The 17777-nt window shown below is 36.6% G+C and overlaps 1 protein-coding gene across 1 annotated transcript; it reads right to left on the bottom strand.

The window, feature by feature from the left end:
• Positions 1 to 1702: 1702 nt before the first annotated feature.
• On the bottom strand, positions 1703 to 10444 carry LOC144440705 (alanine--glyoxylate aminotransferase 2, mitochondrial-like). Its single transcript, XM_078130089.1, has 12 exons — positions 10373 to 10444; positions 9597 to 9781; positions 8455 to 8578; positions 7473 to 7567; positions 6349 to 6508; positions 5240 to 5368; positions 4734 to 4899; positions 4377 to 4436; positions 4081 to 4169; positions 3281 to 3430; positions 2956 to 3054; positions 1703 to 1819 (listed from the first exon to the last, which is right to left on the bottom strand). The coding sequence occupies exons 1-12, from the start codon at positions 10406 to 10408 to the stop codon at positions 1703 to 1705; spliced, it is 1410 nt and encodes a 469-aa protein (XP_077986215.1). The 5' UTR covers positions 10409 to 10444.
• Positions 10445 to 17777: the final 7333 nt, after the last annotated feature.

The following is a 17777-nucleotide window of genomic DNA, read 5'->3' as shown; positions in this document are numbered from 1 at the left end:
TCAAATATATAGTCTACGAAATCATATTAATGTTATACAGTATGATCGAAAAGTTATTGGAAAACATCTAAACATGATATTGTGTGTCCGATTTATGTCATCTTAGGGATGGATGACTTTTTGGTATTTAGTTTCATCCTACAATGATGGGTCGGTCGGTCGGTTGAGTAAAATACTGTCAAAGTATGTGTACACGTTGGTTATGTTTTCAATTCACAATTGTACTTTGAACAATCTGAATACCACTATTTCATTACGCATGCCATTCCCATGGTATATTTTGTATTTATGTACAGTATTTGGTGGTGGAAAAAATCCACAGCCGCCAGTGAAGGTGATATTTACTAGCCAACAGGAAGACGAACGGAACAGAGATGGTTTCAAGTTTTTTAAAAATCCCAGATTCCTGGAAGGATGAAATGAATCTATCAACCATTAATATAACAACAAATCTATCAAAATGAGTTAATGTAATTGAAATAAAATCTTCTGGACTACCAGCAATAAAATCCATGTCTGCATCAATTTACCTATGTCGTTTAATGAGATTTAATTGGTTAAGAAACTACCAGGTGATAGAGGAACTATCTTAGGGTAATTATATAACGTTAAGATAGCTCAAGGATAAGCCGGTCTTTGATGAATTCGACATTCCTTTGTCCGTGAAGATGTTCTTTTTAACTTTCTTAAGGAAGGTTTTTTATTAGGGTGGAAAAGTCTGTGTCTGTCTGTCTGTCTGTCTATCTGTGTGTGTCTGTATCACCATTTTCTATAAAACGGCTGGATCAATTCAAACGAAATTGGGTAGACGTGTTCTGTAGAGTAATGGCAAGAAGTGATTAGGTTTTTCGGTAAACATTCCATGAATATTAATGAGCAATTTACGTAATTAATGGTTTTCGGTAAATTAGGCTATATCTCAAGAATGCACGCTTCAAATTCAATATAATGTGACACATACATTTGCGATACCAAAGCACACCTTTCCTGACACTATTATTGATGTTGCATTTAGTTTTAATAAGTTATTGGCATATTTTCAGTAGGCCACAAGAAAGAAAAAAAAATGATTCTGGTCAGGAAATGCTGTCTAAAGTCGTGCGACGATGCGATTATTTAAAAAACGAATTTTACATTCTCAACAAATGTTACTCAATCTACTGTTCATTGCAGTTACTGTTCTTTTTATCTAGCACTTTACAGCAAGAGTGTACTTGGGGCAGATGTCATAGGCTTGATCATGATTGGTTCTGCAGTTGTCTTCACTGAAGTGGCAATTAATGTAGGGAGAGTTACCTTTGTGTTTTCCTTTTCATCTGCAGACTGAATTGGCTGGACAAAAATGAAAAAAATTGACGCGGGAAGGGGGAGTATTGAAGTGATGTGCACTGACCAGAAACAATTCTTTTCTCTCATTTTTGGCCTTTAAAACTCTTTCTACAGTGAGTGCTATGCTACAACGTTCTATAAAGCTTCACATTACATGTTCTGGTTGGCCAGGAGATTGCTACAGCAAGGGGCAAACAACAATCAATGAGAAAAAATAACTTATTACATATGTTCTCTTGTATTCCAACAATTGTCTGTAGGAATGAGAATCTCAAAACTTTGCCCTTACTGAAGGCACTCAGTTTAAATCTGGTTGTTCGAATGTTGTGACGTCACAATCATTTGATGTTGAAATATCATTCTGTTTGGTGACTTATGTGCGTCGTTTTTCTTTCCTATCTCTGTGATTGGTCAAAGCTTTTCGTATCGTAGCAACGCCAAATTCTGCATCAGCTTTGGTGATACACATCGGTGGTTTGATGCGAAGGACCTGCGTGGAGAGATGAAATGGTTGGTAAAACTATTTAGAAAGTAGAAATTTCAAAGTTATACACAAAAACCAGCTCAGGTTTGAAACCAGCCAGTTTGTGCTTTAAGTACTTTAAATACAAAAAAAAAAACGTTTTTACATTTAATTACTTAGAGGTATAGCAGATTATGCTTCATTCTGTTTAATGCATTTAACAGACACTTTTGGGGCAAACGTCGGTCACTTGCCTTGGACAAAAAACTGATGTCTGTCTTAAAAGTGTCCAGTTAAATCCATTAAATTGGTGAGGTGTCATATACTATAATGACGTTATACTATGAATGCAATGAATGTTTTGTCTTTTCCAGTACATTATCAATGTTAGGCGTAAAGAAATTGTGTGGTTCCGATTACATCCAATTTTAAAATAGGTGGGGAAGGTAGATTTTGTATTTTATTTTTTACTCTTTTTTTCATGTGAGTGTCTAGTTTAGTTATGTTTTCTGTTGTTTTCTATATGGTCTTTGTGTTATTGGCTTCTTCTCATCAGATGTACAGCCATTACAGATTCTAAGAACAGTTTTATGTTGTCTTTTTCAGGTGATGTCGGTTTCCGCATCCACTACTTCTTGCGAGACTTCACAATTTTCGCGATTTTCTTATTTGTTTTTCTTGAATATGTAAAAAAACAAACAAAGTTTAGGGTTGGCGTGAAAAACTTGGTGTGGTCGGGTAACCGGAACCAAACAACTTTTTTTATTTGGCCTTATCATATGACTGTTAATTATCCACAAACGCTTACTCCTTTTCATGTTAATGAACAAAATACTTATGGAATCGAAACCGCATCGCTCACAAATCACTTCATAGTGGTTACAAACTGGATCAAAGGATAGATAGGTGCTGTATTTGAGACCCAGCCAAGGTATAGATGATGTTTGTATGAACACTGTAATGAAAAGCAGGTGTACCACCAAAAGAAAAGTCTTGTGTTCATGATGGCATGTGAGTTGACGAGCAGTGTTACTGTGATGGTTAACCAGTTTGATGATTAATTGTAACAAGTTTGTCATTTGTTAATTTCAAAAGCATATTTGGAGAGACCTAATTTGGATGGCAGTTTGCTGTTCTTTGTCTAAGAACTGTATTATGCTTACATTTCCATGAATGCCAGCTTTGCCAATTAGAATACCCATGTCTTTAGTATCCTCAAAGATATCAGCCACATCAGCAACTGGTAATGGAGTGCGGCATTCCTGAAAATAAAAACAAACAAAAAATAATCATCAACTAGATATAGTATTAACAAGTCTTCTATGTTCGAAGGCATATCCCCAACAAATTAACATAATTAGCAGTCTGGGAGTTGTTTTGCTAATTGAAAATAAACAAATAAATGACCATACCTCATCTTTTCTACTATTATATTTCCTTTCCTCTCACATCATAAATTTGAAATTCATTTGTAACTTATAAACTTACCTTGTTGACAACAAGTTCAATACCAAGCATTAAACCTTTCCCTCTCACATCACCAACAATCTCAATCTCATCCCGAACATTTTTCAGTTCTTGCAGAAGGTATGTACCAACAGTAGCAGCATTTTCTTGCAAATTTTCGTCGTCAATCACCTAGTGGTTGCAAAGGGTTCGTCAAACACAAAGTCGGCATTTTAAAGGTTGTTTGCATTTCAAAAGTAAACATGATTCAACAGGTTGTGTTAGGATTAACGTACAAGGGCCAGGTGTGAACTCTGTAACTTGGGGTGCTTATGTTTTGGCTGTGTGTCTGTGTGTGTGTCTGTATGTATGTATGTATGTATGTATGTATGTATGTATGTATGTATGTATGTATGTCTGTCTGTCTGTCTGTCTGTCTGTCTATCTGCAGGCATGCCTGTATGTATGTATGTATGTATGTATGTATGTATGTATGTATGTCTGTCTGTCTGTCTGTCTGGTTCAAATGAATTTGGTAGACGTATTCTAGCTCGCCATGCCAAGAACTGGACAGAATGCAAATTCAGGCATACTAATCACCTGTATTTGCATATTATTGAACAAAACATGCTGTTATTATTCATAATTATATAGAAAAGGAATTGTTTGTATGGGTTAAAGCTTGGCCAATACACATCATACGGCTTACGGAAAATGTGACATTCATTTGCTGTTTTCATTAGCACTATTACGACAGCCTTTTCGTAATTCAATTTGTTACATTATCTCAAAAACTGTCAATTCAAATGACGTTAAATACTGTACACATAGATCATACATACATCAATAACTGCTGATCCTACAGTGCAGGCCAAGGCATTGCCACCAAAGGTGTTAACATGCATGGCTTCCGTCAGACATTTAGCGATCTCTGTAACAACAAACATACACTATTTTACTACAAATGTGTGTACTTGTCAGACACGCAATCTTGGATTTTTACAAAAGACTAGCGAGATTTTTTTTATTTTGCCTCCTCTTTCTCCTTCTTCTCAAGAATCAATGACCATGTTTACTTGCAAAGGGGCTGTATTCTTGTAAGTTCAAGAACTAGGAGTGAATTAAATGACGTTCTCACCTGGTGTTGTAACCACGGCAGCCATTGGGAATCCATTACCAATACCTTTAGCCATTGTGACTACATTATGTAAATATAAATTTAATTTGAAGTCATTTCGAATATTGTTCACCTTGACCTTCATCACCCTCACCTTGATGACCTCAATATGATTGATATACTTATCTAATCGGAAGAAATATTCACGTTGTTTGTCTTTCAAGTGTAATTGTGACCGTGTGTCATATGACATTCCTTGTCTGCAATTTAAGCTCATGCTAATATTGAAGAGAAGACAAATAATTGATTCAAAATTTATGTATGGCATATTTATTTATTTATTTATTTATTTATTTATTTATCTATTTATTTATTTACCGATATCTGGTATAACACCGTGTGTTTCGAATCCCCAATAATGACTTCCAAGTCTACCAAACCCCGTCTGGACTTCATCAATAACGCAGAGGCCACCCTTGGCTTTTGCAGCTGCATACGTATCTTTCACAAAACCTCTAGGAAATTGGACTATGCCACCAGCTCCCTGAATAAAAAATATTTCACATTTTAGGACTACTGAAAACATATACAAAACTAAAGCAGAAGGCATCACTATCATATTCTGCAATGGTTGTTCGGATTAAAATTTAGATTCGAAAAACGGTTGTATGGCAGAGCTATAGACACTAAGTTGGGCAAGAACAAAAAATAGTCCTGTCTAATTTGCATGGCTTCACACTAATGCGAGAACCTGGGATTGAAACCTTGGCCTTTTGGCACGTATTCTGTGATTATAGGCAAACGGTTTTGAATCGCTATGTGCAAATTACCTCTCCAGTACCTCGTTACATATATACGAATACACCAGAAGTAGATAAGCCTACCTGGATAGGTTCTAGAAATACACCCGCAATTTTCTTAGCACAGGAGAATTTAAGGACGTCATCCACCTGGCATGCGTACATCTCACGAGCCTGGCACTGCCCCACTGCACAGTCACACTCTCGAATGGTCTGATAAAGAGATAGTTCCGTGGAGCATAAATATTATGATATCAAATTGAGAGCTCAAAGTTATATTTACTTTCAACAAACGTATTACCTTTGAGTGATACGTTTGTTGAAAAAAAATGTAAGATATAGTCTACGTAATTATCCAGGAAAAACACAGAGATTCATCTTTCGCACTAGGTGCAAGTCTTAAGGAGAAGACATACTTCTCCAGGTCTTCACTTCTGTGTGACTAACAAATGGAATTGGGGGTTTTTTTATTGAATTTTGACTCCGAAGGTAAATGTCGTATCAGCAGAAAGGTAGCATCTTATACTATAGGAGTAGACACTTGCATGAAGTCTCTGTCTTATGGTTTCAAAGCTGTTACACAGATTGTGTATGTTGCAGAACAAAGTGACGTACATACGGCCCATAAGATTTGTAACCATGCATTGTGCCAGGTTTGAATGAAATTTGATATTGCATGTCTGAGAAATAATGTATTATGGACTGACGCATGGACACACATAGGTATGCATGCACAGATGGACGGATGTGGTTTTAGTGCATGCGATGTACCATTCTTACGGCTTGACACACAATCCAGAGACCCTTCAGGGCCACCACATCCTCCAAAGAGAGATAACCTAACCAATGTTACATTATTTACTCATGTATAAGTATTCAATAAAGCTGCACACATTTGTTTTCGTGCGTCAATTATGCCACGAAAACTACGAGTTCAGATCAGATAGTAAATGTGGCCTGAAAACTACATATTATAAGTCACATACCCTTTTAAAACAAATGTTGAGTTCCATTTGAGTAACTTTCAGATAACGCAATATGTGGCAGATGAAATCTTTACCAAGTTGGTTTGAAAAAACAAACGTAAATACATCTTCAATTGCTTAAATATCAAATATTTCAAAAGGAAATTATGCCTAAATGATATTTTCAAACTTTCGGAGTTAGTTTTATTATTCGTTTTGACACTACACCTGAACTGAGGAGTCTCGACAGTTCGCCCCACCAAATGGTCCACGGTACACATCAGCATTCATACTGTTATGAATTCCAAATCCTCTGGCAAAGGTATAAGCCCATGAATCCATCGCTGTCAGGCCTTGTTGGTATGGACTGCCACCATGATAGGCATTCCTATATTATGAGAATGGATGAGAAATTCTACATCTATACACTATACTTTTCATTTTTTATATTTTTCATCAACGAACTACAATAATCCATATATAGGTCGACTGCAGTGGGGTCAACAGGCGAGTTCATCAAGTTCATATCAGAGGGCGCAATTACATACTTCCGGTTTACTAATTGGGTACAGACGTCAATTGTATTGTGGATTCCTGCTCATAAAATCGCAGCATTAAGGCTGAATTCACAGAAACCTTGGTGGGGGACGTTTCAGGAGAATTGAGGGGTACTTGAAAAATTTCAGCATATGTCAGGGATAAATTGTGATTAGGAGGGGGTTCTTCAAATTATAAGGAATTGTTTTGTTGACAACAAGTATTGTGCATATGAACATATAGAACCTTCATGACTAGAATCCCAAGACCAATGTCAGATTTAGAAACCACATGGTCATTATTTGATGACCAGCAACTAGGGAAGATGGCAGTGAAATTCCACCTGACGACTGTTAGACCAAGAGCACAAATTAAATAGATATTTAATGAATGCAGGTGGATCAATCTCCTGTAGGAAATTTAATTTGAACAAGTCATTGTGTGCAGGATCTAACGGGAAACAAAACAGCATGTTGAGAAGACGTTTGAAAATTATAACTGGGGTAAACTTGAATAAACCAGGGGCATTGCTAATCTGACGGTCCAAGAACTACCTATGGAAACACTTGCGTGAATATATGAGAGACCCATTGAATCTGCAATACTTACGACTGATAAAATTGGAGCAATACGTTCACATCAAATATGTTTGATCGTTGACACTGAACGCAAATATGTACAAATTGCTATATCAGGATTTCCTTCCGACATCTTAGCAGAAAAGTTGACTTTACATATTGAAAATTTCTTTACATTTTGTAAAAATAAAATGCCATGTCCACCACCAATTTAAGAATATATGACCAGCTACATACCTTAATGAAATGATATCAAAGTTTCCTGTGTAAAGTCTTGCCATCATCATAGCCAGGTCATTGGCTTCTGATCCACTGTTGACGAGGTAAGCAACCTGCAAATCGTACAGACATTATCATATTTTTCACGTTCTCTGGTAGTGTTTAATGTTGCAATGAGGATAGAAAATACTACAGCGGCAATCGATCTTTCGGTTTATAGACACAAATGAAAACGTTTGTTGTGTAGTTTAATAGATTACACTAGTGAGTGATAGCATTGCTTCTTTTGTGCCGATGTAATTACCCTGTCATCAAGATAGTATAAACTCTTCACGTCACCACAATATACCTTGTAAGGTAACGAAAGTCATCAGAAATGCTACCCTACTGTGCACATAATTAAAACCAACATACATTCAATAGAGTATGTCTTCATGTCTAAACAACAGTTTTCGTATGTATTCATAAACTGAAACCTCAGTTTACGCTGCAGTATACATTGGCATGTTGCTTTTTCTGATACTAACAACATGTCTAGATTTATCCATTATCTATTTCCAGTTATCAAAAATGTAAACTGTCAGTTTCAAACAAGCAACACATACAATGTAGATATTATAGCCGCATGGATGACAAGGGGGTATTTATTTTCAAATTGCATGTTTGATTTATACAACTATAGACAATATTTTTCCCACTTGAAACTAAAGGTGAAGCAGCATCGATAAACACCATCTTTGTAATTCAATAAATTACAAAAAGCGAAATAAATGTTTTGACAATGTTTTTCAAAGTACAATAACATATTTTACACACTCTTCCTTTTCTTTTCTTTTGTGCAATTTATTGAGTTACAAACAAGAGCTTGCTATATGTTGCTTCATATTATTCTTTCAAGTAGAATAATATGGATAGGTTTGTTTTATCAATGAAACATCCCAAATAAATACCAAATTCTAATCCATATGGCCACTTGAAAAATGGATTTAGCTATGATTACCTTCAAATCACCTGGTAGTTTATCTGTTAATTTGATAACATATTCGTGGATCTTTGGGTGAACATAGACATTGCTAGTATGCCACAGTGTCTTCATCTGTCGTTCTAAAGCTGCTACCACTCTCCTGTCAGTAAGATAGAATATTGATATAGGCAATGGCACAGATTCATTTCCATTATTATATTATAAATGCACACCCATCATAACTGTCTCGGCGTTAATCATTCATGCCACATAGGTACCAGTCCCTTGGGAGATATTTTTTTATTCTCATGATCTTCAAATGTTTTCAGTTTGTTATTTCATTTTTAGTTTTGTAAAGGAAATGTCAACTGTCTTTAAACTATTACAGTTACTACTAAGTCTGTCAGGGGTTGTACGCCCTCACCCGACTGTTTCACAATCACCCAGTCATGTTATTGTTTGTCACAAAAGAACACGTTTTTGTTTAACACAAAATATTCAAATAAAGAATTAATATTCGCCGGATGCTTGTACAAGTCTACACACATGCATGTAACAATATGATACCATTTCAAAATATTTCCTTTCGTTCAGCCAACGGATATATGAAAGACCTAAGGGGCCTTGTCACTACCAATCAACAGATATATTTTAATCAACTGTTATAACTGTCAAGAAAGGTAATTTGGAGCAACATGCGAGAATGCGCGAACTGCAGACACACTGTAATTATAATTTTTTTGTTGTAAACAGAATGTTGTGATGAATAAGAGACGTCATTATTTATGAACCTTGCAACATACAGTGTGTATAGTCTGGGATTGTGGTCTCCTCCACCTGACGGGGCTACAGGTGTTTAGGGAACGAGCAGAATTAACGCGCGGGGGGGAGGGAGGAAAGTAACTTGCTTGACACTATAAAGCATAGTATATAGTAGATATTAACAAACGAATTCAGTTTAATTTTAGAAAAAATGGAATTTGATAACTAATACAGTGTGAACATAGTCATGTATTTTTGCTCTGAACTCATTTTCAATTTAGCATATGAGGGCATAAGTACCCTGTAACCAGAATTGTTTATCTACTACAATTAGGTGAAGCTAAGAAACATTTCTAAAATCTGTGTGCATAAAGAGGTCTTCGTAAATGAATACATAGATATATGTATATACTTACGGATGACAGTGTCCTACGCTGACTGTGTTAATTCCTGCAAACAGATCTAAATATCTCTTTCCATTCTGATCAAACAACCACTGCATTTGACCCTCAACAATCATCAGTTTATTTTGATAATATGTAAGTAGAGATGGTGTTAGTCTCTCGCTGCGTATTTTTATTGCCTCTGCGTACGATAAACCCTGTACAAATCATAACATTAAACTTCCGATCGGTTGGCAATAGTTGACTTTTGGAAGAGATAACATGTTATAATAACCAATCCCCATATTAAGTTTTGTAAAATAGGTAAATATACTACGCAAGCCAGGTCGAACGCATGGACTAAAATGGAGTTTTATACCCCGGTCTTTCATCGTCATAACTCTCATCTGTCATCAGTTCTGTGGTAATTGAATTCTGTTTAAATGTTCGAAATCGCCGTTATTTTTAGCTGGATATTTCACAATTATGCGTGAGAGGGTACAATTATATCATTGATCTTACGTCATTCGTGTTTTCCTTGGCAGATCGAAGACAAATTTGAGGATTACTAACTAAGTATCATAGTCGAAACGAATTATCAATTATGCATGTTCCCCAAAATACTCTCCGGTAGAGTATCCGTAGCAATGGCTGCCGTATCATTTGAAGCAATAATTGGTCTTGATCACAAAATCTAGAATACAAGATAGATTCAAGAAACGTCTTGTGCGAGATTTTTGTTGTGACATTTCTTTGTGAACATATCAGAAAGAGTGGTGTAAGTTAGGATAGCAAGTAAAAGTTAATACCTTGTATTTTTGAGGTTTGAAGTTACATGGCGGCATTACCAGTTCATCTCGGTATTCTTTTATCTTGGGATTAACAGCCGTCAGAACTGTTAAAAAGAATCCGATTTATAACACTATTAACTAGATATTTATGTTCATCAAAAACATATTCGAATAAAAGTGCACTGTTGTTTTACCTCCACTAAGGGGAGGTTATGAAATGGTGATGTATGTCCGTCCGTCCATACGTTCGTCTGTTCGTCTGTGTCATAATTATCTCTAAAATGAAACTTGGTACACATCTTTATGAGTAATAGATTTGGTTTCGTAAACAATATATGAATATCAATGAGGCATTTACATAATTAGAACCTTACAATTAAATGCAGTAAATGTATTATTCAACTATAATATAATTTGATGTATACATAAATTATAACAAAGCACATACATAATACAAAGCTTCTTGATATAACTTTTGAAGACCATGGAATAATGATTGAATATCCCAAGGTGTGAAAATAAATTTAGGTAATCGAAATAACCCTAAATACCCTCCTCATTAAATGAAAGAACTTTGCTTCCTGGGGTAATGCTTCATTAGGACTCCTATACTCACCGCTTTGGCTCTTTGCAGCCGATCTAATAACTTTTGGGATAAGTCGACTCATTGTGTAGCAAAATAGCACTGCATACAGATCTAAGCTCTTATGAATATAGTTGATGTGTGTTTTGCCTGTAAAAAGAGGATGTTGCACAGGTAGATAACGAAATAACCAATGGGGACACATCTTGTATACTGCGTCTTAAATATTTATTGGGACATGTTATAGGGGCACAGGCTGAGTTTATACGTTTTGAGCAGGTTTTGCAGCAGGTTTAGTGTGCAGTATTATAATTACTGAAGCATACCGTAAGCCACACTTACAACATACTAAACCCAAACCTAATATTAAGATATAACTAATAAATGATCGGATGACATAATGTATATGTTTAATAATATCGAGTGGACTACCCACAATGCAATTAACTGTTGTAATAATGTCATAGAACTTAGAGGCATGAATCAACATATGTATACCTCCGCAATTTCCCTAAACAGTTGACTGGTACAAATCAACTTCAGTGTAACTCCTTTTCTGAGCCCATAGATGTGAGAAGTTGTGTGACACCCTAGATAGCATAAATGAATAATACATGTACATTATCACATACTTGTGGGCCAAGCACAGTTCTCAAGACAGTAATATTCCAGCATCTTGGAGTCCTATTCCTGCCATGGTGGGGTTGTGGCCTTAAGTATACATTTGATGTTGTGAGCTGTGATTGGAAGCAAAATCAGAAGATCTATGTTATCACCAACAACGACAGTTGGCTTAGTTGTCACTTGTGCAGCAACAATGGTAGTCTGTACAGTTAGGCGCTCAGCATCCCCCTGGTATGTTTTGTGTGACATCCTTGGCACACCAGGTGTTTGATCTAGCTGCTGTCCTTGTCCTGCTGTTGGGTGGTGTCCTTTGTACTTGGTCCGCCCAGATATCCATCAAACACTACTACTGGCTGAACATATCGTGATATTCTACGTACAGGCTGTAACCGCAGTAGTACTGCTGGCATATTTCCTCATAAAAGTCATATGTTGCTCCACGATACCATGGATTTCTATGAAGCAATGCCACTCTATCCAATATGTACTGAATATCCTCTGATGGCAAAGATATCACCACCTGCTTTGGCACTGTCTGATATTCACAAAGGCATCACATGTAACATCAGTAACACTACTATGTAGGAAGGGATCTAGATAGAAAGGGTTTCGTTGTGTCAGAAAAGCTAGAAGTTCCTGTGGCTGTGTGTCTGACAAGTCCGTTTCTTGTCTTGTATGATATAGATATTTATGCTGCTCACTTGTGTGATAAGTAAAAGGTGTCAACTCCTGCATTCCTGTAGCATATCTATGCTTTGCAAGTAAAGACAGAGTGACTTTGTATAGTTCTTGTGACCTGAAGCAGCTAGATATGGCAACATGTCATGCACTGTACATATCTTCAACTGTAACTGCAAGTTGTCTGTGCGCTCAGCTTTGAAGAATGCTTGTAAATGCTCACCATTTCTAGATATTGAATCCATAACTTTGAAATTGATCAACTGCTTTCATGGTCCCCTTGAGCTTCACCAACATGACGCTAATCATCTGCTTGTGAGGTAGATTCACCTGTCTCAAGGATTGATTCTTCATTAGGTTCCCTTTGTTGGACTTCACTTTGCTGACTTGATGGTATGCATGGCATCGGTATGCTGAATGCTTGTGCCAATAAAATTATAGTGAGTGCTCTATTGGCAAGTACATGTCCACGAATAGCCCTTGAAATGGCTTTTTCACTCAGCATATGGCCTACTGCATTGCTTGTATGTACACACTCTAGTAATTCCTGCAGCCCTGTACCAGTCATAATGTGTCTGATAGGGCCTGGAAAGCTCATTTCTGTGTGGAATCTTAGTAGATCTTATTTTAGTGCCTAATGGAGTACTCTCTTGTATTGTTAGGGCCTTCCACCAAAGTGGCTGATAAAATGTTACAATAGGAGTAATGCCATATCGCCTTGCATGAGAAGAAACATGCAGTACTGTTGGGTAAATGCAGGTCATATCACTTGGGTTTATGTCATTTTAGTGATAGTAACACATTTCACAGTAGAGCAGCATGAGAGGTCTGATCATTTGCATCATACTTTCGTAATTTCCCATAGCTCAATGACTGCAGGCCACCAAATTCTGATAAGAAGTGTTCAATATTCACCCGATATGCCAGGTGTTATTGTGGTTATGATCCCCATTCCATGGAATGTGTTTTTCCCGTCAATGGTACGAATTTTATGGTCAATTGCAACATCGTCTGCGACGTACTGGATAAAGTTGCCTGCTGTCACATTTGGAATTTCTATGCCCTGGGAGAAAGCTACACTGCACTCAAACTTGATCACATCATCATAGCTGCTGCAAAAGCCAAATTTATGTAGGGTATTTATCAGGGATTTTTATGCAAAATGATGATGCAGCTGGACACCAAGTCCGGATCCTCACTGCAATGGAGACAATATAACACTTAGGATGAGTTGCTCGGACTATGGATTGGCCTAATGAAGCCATCTTTTACCTCTAGTTTGTGTCTTTACTAGTGAATATGCTCTGAAGAAAAACTCGAAAAGATTCTGGCAAGAATGCATTTATTTCTTCAATGTAAGACATCTCATGGTAATTTGGGTAGGTATATTTCAGTCTAATGAGCTTTGCTGCAGTCTGTATTATCATAAGCTTTTATACTTTGGAGTTTTCCTGTTTTGTGAATGAAAGTATTGGAGAATAGTAGCTGCAGTACTCCATGATTTCAGTTATGATTACCTTGTCACCAAAATGATTTTTGATCTGTTTCTTCATGTAAGTAAAACCACATGCTTCAGGGTCACCTATATAGCCAGTCATCTTTTGCATCAGATCATTGATTGTAATTATAAGCTGCTCACCATCATTCTCCTCCAAATACTCCATGGCTTAAATGAATGCCTCTAGTTGTGTTTCATCCTGTGGCCTACCAAGCTTGACACGTTTTGGAGTAGCTTCACCAAAAGGAATATATTTCCGAGTTATTTTTTTGCCAGTCATAAAATTGACACTGGTACCAATTTAAAATCTTTCTTTTTGCCACCATACATGTCTGTTGTGCCACAGAAAAGACAGTGTTTGTTATAGCCACACAGTGCTTCTGTAGAACGTAAAGAATGACTATCGGTTGAAGATTTAATACTCTTTTTCGATTGTAGGCATCTGTACATGTTAGATTGCAGTGAATCCCACGACACTCTAGGTGAAACTGTTGATCTTTACGTAACAACCACACAGTTGGTTATCTCTAACCTAACTACCATACAACCTGGTTGAATCCTGTTCATGTTCGGAGCCACATTCCAAGCTCATACATACTTATTCTCAAGGGAAAACAAGACAGTATAAAAACATGAAAATTCAACATTTTGGCAGCCATATTTAATTTATGCAAATTTCAGCATACTAATTAGGTCTGTTGTGACTACTGTATACTCCAATAGTCAAACTACATAGATTAACATATTTAAATACTTCATAAAAGTTTATTAGAATTGAAATTTAGTTAAATATTTTCAGCGGCCATTTTGGATTTATGCAAATTAGATAATGTTCCACCACTTAGATTGAGGAGATCTTTTGATATTTCATTATGAGGACCAATCTGAAGATAATGGTGAAAAAATAAATTCAGTTCCAATTAGTGATGGGTCATTCCATATTTTGACTGGACTATTTTTTTCTATCTTGAGTTTTTTGGGGGTTTGTTTTGGGTTTGTTTTGGGGTTTTTTTCAGGGGATGGCCTTCAATAGTTTTTTACAAAAATCCTCTAGCTCCCTAATATCAAATGGTGTACCCCTTATGGGAAGTACCCCTTAAAATGAATTGACGACTACGAAGTATGTCGGAGATCAAATTACGGGTTTTCGATCTTGAAACAAATAAAACATCAATATAGAGATGTTATTATCAACGCAATTACATTTCCCCAAACCGTCAGTTAACCCCCAAGGCTGATTCACTTAGGCTTTCTCTTGTATCGCTGGGTCAATATATCGCAAAGAGGTATCCAATCTACATAAGCTTGGACCCTGGAGATGACCACGGCCTAGTCCCGCATGCAGACGGAGTATTAATACAAAACTAGGTTCAGAGTCAGAATCGCGTCACAAAATACACCGACGAAATGCAGGAATAATCGCAATTTAAGTTCCTATCCCAAGCCCAATGTGTTGTGGCATGACTATCTTAGTATTGGGCTTTACATGATTATAGAAAACCTTACAAACGGCTAGTTGCTTTGACAATACCTTCGCCTTATTAACACTGGGAAGCACGTGCAGACATATAGACTGTTAAACAGTCATTTATTTTGGGGGTGGGGGTGGGGGGTTCAGGTATGACTAAAACCTCTTTCAGTTCATATTTAAATTGAAACTTTATTTATCTAAAGAAAGACAAAGTTAAAGCATTCAATACAAACGCTTTTTCTTGAAACTTGACGAAAGGCTAGAACATATAGTTAATAATTTATCTAGTCTAGCCAATCAAATTTCACATTACTAATAACACAAAATAGTGTGATTGCCTCAGGGTCTGAAAAGTTGAAACGATGAAAAGGATAATACTTCACATAATTGGAAATATCACAAAATCAAAATATTAATCAAAAATCTATTTTTATTTAAGCATATTCTGACTGGGGTGCTACTAATTTTGTCTTGAACATTGTTCACATGAACTTGGCAGATGATTGGCTAATAGTGCTATCGTATCTAGGTACATTGATATTCCAGCTTACTTTCAATGCATGTATTCAATAACACCTCCTGTTATTACAGTCGTGAATGATTTTCAGATAATGTGAAACACTTCATAAGGTTCATTCTGATTGGTTACGAACAAAGGAAACAAGCACATCTGTTAATGATCTGAGTGATTAAAGTATATGTAAGTTATCCAATCAGTGGCAACATTGTCATTGTAATAGCTTCACACCCCCCCCCCATGAGGTTATGCATACAGTGATGTATGTTAGTGAATACTTCTAAAAAGTCATGTCAGATATAGCTTATCACTTTAGTAGAAAAACACTATTGACCAGTTAGTCAACAATCGTTATCTTACGAGAGCCATTTTATTTTAAATCAGAATTTTGTTCTGTTTTTGACAAAATCCACTTTTTAATAGCAATGCCAATTGTTGATGATATAACTAAGGTTGCGCCAAATATGCTGAACACATTAGGCACCCTACCGAAAAGGAAATATTCCACAACAAAAGATAAAACTACATCTAAAGTCTGAGTTAATGATATGTACACTGCCTTCTCTATTTGCAATCCTCGTGTTTGACACATCTGTCCGATATAGGCGGTAATACCTATACCAATCATAACTATCCAATCTGTGCCACTAGAGGGCAGTGTGAATTCTTTCAAAAGCAATACTAACACAGTTGACAAAACTATCCCAAACACAATTAAATACAAAATGGGAAATAAGAAGTGGACCTCTTTAATTTTTCGCACAACAACCCATGCAAATGAAGCAGACATTCCACTTATCAAAGCAGTGATTGTACCAATGATCGAGTGCTCCTCTTGATTGTCGCTATGGTTTCCAAAAATAACAGTTGGTTGTACAACTAGTATCACGCCGGACACAGTGCACATGGCAAAGAAAACTTCGACTAGTGTTAGGCTTTCCTTGATAAGCAACCAAGCTATTATGGCGACGAAAATTGGTTTACAGAAGTATATTGTTAATGCATCGGCGACTGGCATTCGTTGGATAGCATAAAAAATACACACATTGCTAATAGCACCTAAAACCCCTCTGCAGACTAACCAGAGGACGTGTTTCCTGTCACGTGGTATATCAACTTTGAGATATATCATTAAGGGTATAGTGCCTACAAGCTGTATTGTCAGTCTTACCAATGTCAGCTCAAATGCATGTATTCGGTTTTCAAGGTATTTTACACCGATAAAACCAAAGGTAAAGAAAACGCTTGCAAGGAAACCATATATAAGTCCGATGTGACTTGAGAATGTTGACAAACAAGATGTTGTGGCTTCAGAGTCGCTATTTTCTTCAAATGTTTGGTATTCAGTAGGAGCTTGTGCATGTTCTGACAGCCTGGTGCCGTTTTTGGACAGCAGTGTTTGTGTGTTGGAGGTCATCGAAGTCATGGCAGGTTTTGATCTAATAAATCAAATCGATATTAAAGAGAAAGATATTCATATGGGGAAGCCTAATATAATTGCAAAGTGGGCAGCTGGGTGAAATTAAGCAGGGTCCGTCACATACACTATAACCTTTTTTTCAAAAAAAAAAGTGCAAAGTCTTCAATTTCTTTTCTGTAAAATATAACCCTCCCCAACAAGAGAGGTGAAAAAGTACGGTCAGAGGTGAAAGCTTGCACTAGTCTGAGATTTTGGACCCATGTATCATGTTGATGCTATTGCTACAAGTACACAGGAACATGTTATATCGCTTTCATACATGGATGTGTTATGACCAAACTTAACCATTTCAGTGATAAGGACTGTGTCCCACCTTTGCCACCATGATATCAATTTGAATGGCATTAGTTTTTTCTCATTAATACCACCATTGTAAGAGTGTGTGAAGCTACTGATAACTTCAACCTGCGAACTTTTACAAAATAATCTGCTTGATACTTTGGCTCTTACCTAGTTTTGTAACTACCAGAAAAGTAAATCCATTCTTATTCCATTAAGATAGAGAGATGGCGCCTTTTCATTTCTATACGTATTTGACTTTGAATTGAGAGTACTTACCTTTACAATAGACA

This window comes from Glandiceps talaboti, chromosome 10 (assembly GCF_964340395.1).
Source record: "Glandiceps talaboti chromosome 10, keGlaTala1.1, whole genome shotgun sequence".
NCBI classification, from domain to species: domain Eukaryota; kingdom Metazoa; phylum Hemichordata; class Enteropneusta; family Spengelidae; genus Glandiceps; species Glandiceps talaboti.
This window is presented reverse-complemented; position numbering and strand designations above follow the sequence as displayed.

Coding starts and splice junctions, on each gene's coding strand:
- LOC144440705 (XM_078130089.1), bottom strand. CDS start 10,408: ATGCCGCCATGTAACTTCAAACCTCAAAAATACAAG. Junction 8,579..9,596: donor AGCGTAGGACACTGTCATCC/GTAAGTATATAC, acceptor TCTTACTGACAG/GAGAGTGGTAGCAGCTTTAG. Junction 6,509..7,472: donor TTTGATATCATTTCATTAAG/GTATGTAGCTGG, acceptor CTCATAATATAG/GAATGCCTATCATGGTGGCA.